Source organism: Mus caroli, chromosome 8 (assembly GCF_900094665.2).
Source record: "Mus caroli chromosome 8, CAROLI_EIJ_v1.1, whole genome shotgun sequence".
NCBI classification, from domain to species: domain Eukaryota; kingdom Metazoa; phylum Chordata; class Mammalia; order Rodentia; family Muridae; genus Mus; species Mus caroli.
The window spans coordinates 15308834-15312562 of record NC_034577.1 but is presented as its reverse complement, the minus strand read 5'-3'; the positions used below and the strand labels follow the sequence as shown (position 1 = coordinate 15312562).

Sequence of the window (3729 nt, the reverse complement as noted above, 5' to 3'; positions counted from 1 at the left end):
AGGATTCTCTCCCCTAGATTCCTACAGTAGAAGTGGGCACAGCCCTGAGTTCTCCAAGTCTTGAACCAATGTCCACTCCATTCTACAAGCTGGGTAGGCATGGGGAAGTAAGGCTTTGCAGGCTCAAGGTTATAACCCACTGCCCCAGCTCTTGATCCTGGCAAATGGAGCATGTAATCGTGCTTTCTTTATTGATTCACTTCACTGACCTAGAACATAGCCCACTACTTTCCAATATAAATGCTTTCTTGTCTCCTCAAAGAAACCCCGATTCTGTGTGTTGAAGAATCTCCCCTCAAACATGGCTCTGAGCAGAGAGGTGTTCTATTTTGGTTTTGCTTTGTTCTTCATTGTAGTTGAATGGCCATCAGGTAAATCAAAATTGATGGGATTTTGATGGGGTTGGGGGGAGGGCAGTGGGCAGACCATGAAACCCAATGACTCTTCCATGCACCACCCTGAAACTGAGAGTAACTCTCCTCTCCCCAGAGATTTCTTGGATCTCCACTAATTTTTCCTAAGAGCCAGATGAACAGAGCTTTAATTTATATTTTATTGTTTTGTACACTGGTCTTTCTGGCTTCCAGGAGTGCTGGTCTTGAGAAACCCAATAAATACAGCAACCATAACATCAGTAGTCCCTCGAAAGCCATGTGACATGTAGGAGAAATTTTATAAAGTGTTGTTTCTTGCTTTAATATTCTTTCCTAAAATGCATTTTGTTTTAAATTTAGGGTCCTGGGCAGGACTTGAGTATTCCCAGTCATTTCCAGGAGGTAAATTACATCTTTATCTGTACTTTCTCCTTCTCTCTTGGGGACTCGGCCTAGTTAGCTATCTTTGACTGATGAAGCCAAGGAAGGGAGGTAGTTGTAAAAGGACTGAGTTCTGGTCCATTGGCTCCATCTTCTGTTACTCTTGTGGCCATGGTCATATTTGTATTTTTCAGTGAGTTTCATATTAACTTAAGATGCTTAATTTCAACCTCATCCTCACCAATTAGCATTACCCAGAGATCCTGTCTGCCCTTCACTTATGACTTAACTTGAACGAGGTCTGCTCGAGGGCATCTGCCAGATGAGGAAGATCACATAGAATGGTGCAGATGGTTCGTGAGGAACCACCCTCACTAGAGAAGCATTGTTTATAACGGTTAGTCGAAAGCTTTGGGTGTGCACCAGAGGTTCTCTTACATGGGAAGACAGCACAATGCAAACAAAATTAAAAGAAATATTAAAATATCCTTGGAGGGCTGAAGAAGTGACTAAAAGTTAAAGGTTAAAAGTGCTTGCTGTGCAACTATGAGGACCCAAGTCTGGACTCCAGCACACACCAGTGTTGCTTGAGCCTGTGACCCCAGCACAATGGGTGCAGAGCTAGGAGGTTCAAGGGCAGAGCTAGGTGGGTCACTGGGATCCAGAACAGCTAAGAAAAATGAGCTAATGTTCAAAGAGAGACCCTGCTTCAAAGCTGACAGTGACAGAAGAAGATGCTCAAAGCCTTTTTCTTGATGTTTTGTGTGCACATACATGGATGCATGAACCTGCACACACATGCATGTGTCCAACACAATACACCTCTCTCTTTCTCTCACTCATACACACACCAGCATAATGATGATGATAATAATAATATATAAGTAACTGAGTAGTGTGAGAACTATGGAACTCATGGAGAATTAATTTCTCCAACCCTTAACAAATACACATAGATTGTGCCACTTAATTATTAAAGCACCTTTAGAAGTAAATATCATACAAACATTATCATGGAATCATTTCATTTCTCCACTCAGAAAATTAAAAATGTGCACAGGTATTTCTATTATATCCCTCCAGCGAAGGGGGCTAGGTATATTAAGCAGCTGGTACTAGAGCCAAACAAGTATTGAGATTAAATTCTTCATTCCAGCTTCGAGGATTTGAAAGCAAAGGCTAACTAGTAAATTTTCAACAGTACAGACATGCATTTTAAAAGTTCTGAAGAATAGATGTTGCTGTCACTTACATCAGGGCTGTGGAAGACAATAAACACCTGGTGGACACGGGTGATGATTACCTATTGTGTTTAACTCTTTTCAGCTCCGCCCTGTCTGAGGTAATCAGATGCTATGGGGTAGTGCTCTTCTTACAGTGTGAGTGTGTGAGTGTGTGTGTGCATGTCTGTGTGTGTTCATGTCCGAGTGTGTTCATTCATGTGTAAAAGCCAGAGGTCAAGTTTATAAATGTCATTCCTCAGAAGCCATCCACCTTGTTTTGTGAGACAGAATCTACCACAAACTCAGCTAGGCTGACCACTAACATTCAGCTGTCCCTGCTTCCCCAGCTGAGGACTGTAAGTGACACAAGTGTCTGGCTTTTTACCTGGGCATGGAGGATCATACTCAGGGTCCCATGCTGACCCAAGAAAGACTTTGCCAACTGAGCTATCCCCAAGGCCTCTGGTCTAATTCTAAAAAATACTGCTGACCATACACACAACCCTGCCTGTCAGGAGGCCTTAGATATTCTTCCCATTCCCACAAGGTCCCAACAACCATCTCAGCAGCTCTTTCCTGGCACAGGGGAGTTTGCTGTGTGCGAGACATGCAGGCTCGGCCGGGGAAAATGCAGGAGAGCATGCATAGATAGTGAGAAGATTGCGGGCTGGTGCAAGCTGAACTTCTTCTGCTGTCGAGAGAGGATCTGAACCCAACGACCAATGGTCTTGGGCCTTGCAAGCCGTGCTGAATGGATGGTCAAGGAGAGAACATCTGTGACTTCACAGGGCCACAGTCAGCGCTGCTCAGGCCCATCTCACTAAGTCTGCTTCTGTGCTTCATTCTAATTTTAAGATGACCACAGTCAAAACAGCAATGAATGCCTTCTACACAAGCAGACATGACTGCACGTCTCCAGAACACTCATGACTTATAAATGTTCTTTCCAGGATTNTCTCATAGGGCTCAGGGTCACCTGAGAGTGTGACTATCAGCCTTATTGTATTTGATACAGGTATTCTATTTGTATAGCTGCCTGTGGTACAGCAAACCTGGGAGACAAGGGGCAGTGTGTGCATCACTACCTCTTTCTGTGTCTCTAACATACTAATTATTATGGGNTTAATAGACAAACGAAAGTGCCATGCTCATCTATGTTGATAGCTTTGTAGTTCTATAGAATACAAGAGAAAATCATTCATTTGATTCTTGATTAGGTAATGTACTATTATCCACAGATTATAAAAATTATGATATATAATTTAAAAAACTCTCATTTACGCTATTGATGCCTGTGCTTCTGAGACACATTGTCCTTGCCTGCAAAAGGAAATGGTTAGCTATTAATTAAAATGTCTATTTACATAGGATATCTGCAGATGAAAAACTGTAACTTTTGCCTTGTGAAATAAAATTTGCCGATTCAAAAGCTAAATGTCAAAACTAGCAGTCATGGGGCTCACACTTGATCAGTTTTATGGGGACGCATGAGCCTGAGCAGTATTCTGCACAGAGTTATCTAGTGCCTAGGATCTTCTCTTACTCTTTTCCTTCTAACTATGCAACATCAGCACTGGTCTATCCTATCCCCATCCACCAGTGTTCCTGACTTTGGGCTGAGTTTACTCAATTCAATCTGCTAGGAAAATGGCAGATAGCAATAGAAACAGGGCNATTTCCCCACCAGAGGCTTCATTTCCCATGTTAAAGCTACTGCTTTTCTCTCAGCTCTCGCCTGTCTCCCCCATGGC

The 3729-nt window shown here is 42.8% G+C and overlaps 1 protein-coding gene across 1 annotated transcript; it reads left to right on the top strand.

Annotated features, from left to right (window-relative positions):
• The first annotated feature begins 273 nt into the window (after window positions 1–273).
• Window positions 274–3407, top strand: LOC110300767 (beta-defensin 12). The gene is made up of 3 exons (XM_021171040.1): window positions 274–371; window positions 735–776; window positions 2564–3407. The coding sequence occupies exons 1-3, from the start codon at window positions 302–304 to the stop codon at window positions 2686–2688; spliced, it is 237 nt and encodes a 78-aa protein (XP_021026699.1). The 5' UTR covers window positions 274–301; the 3' UTR covers window positions 2689–3407.
• The last annotated feature ends 322 nt before the right edge of the window (window positions 3408–3729 follow it).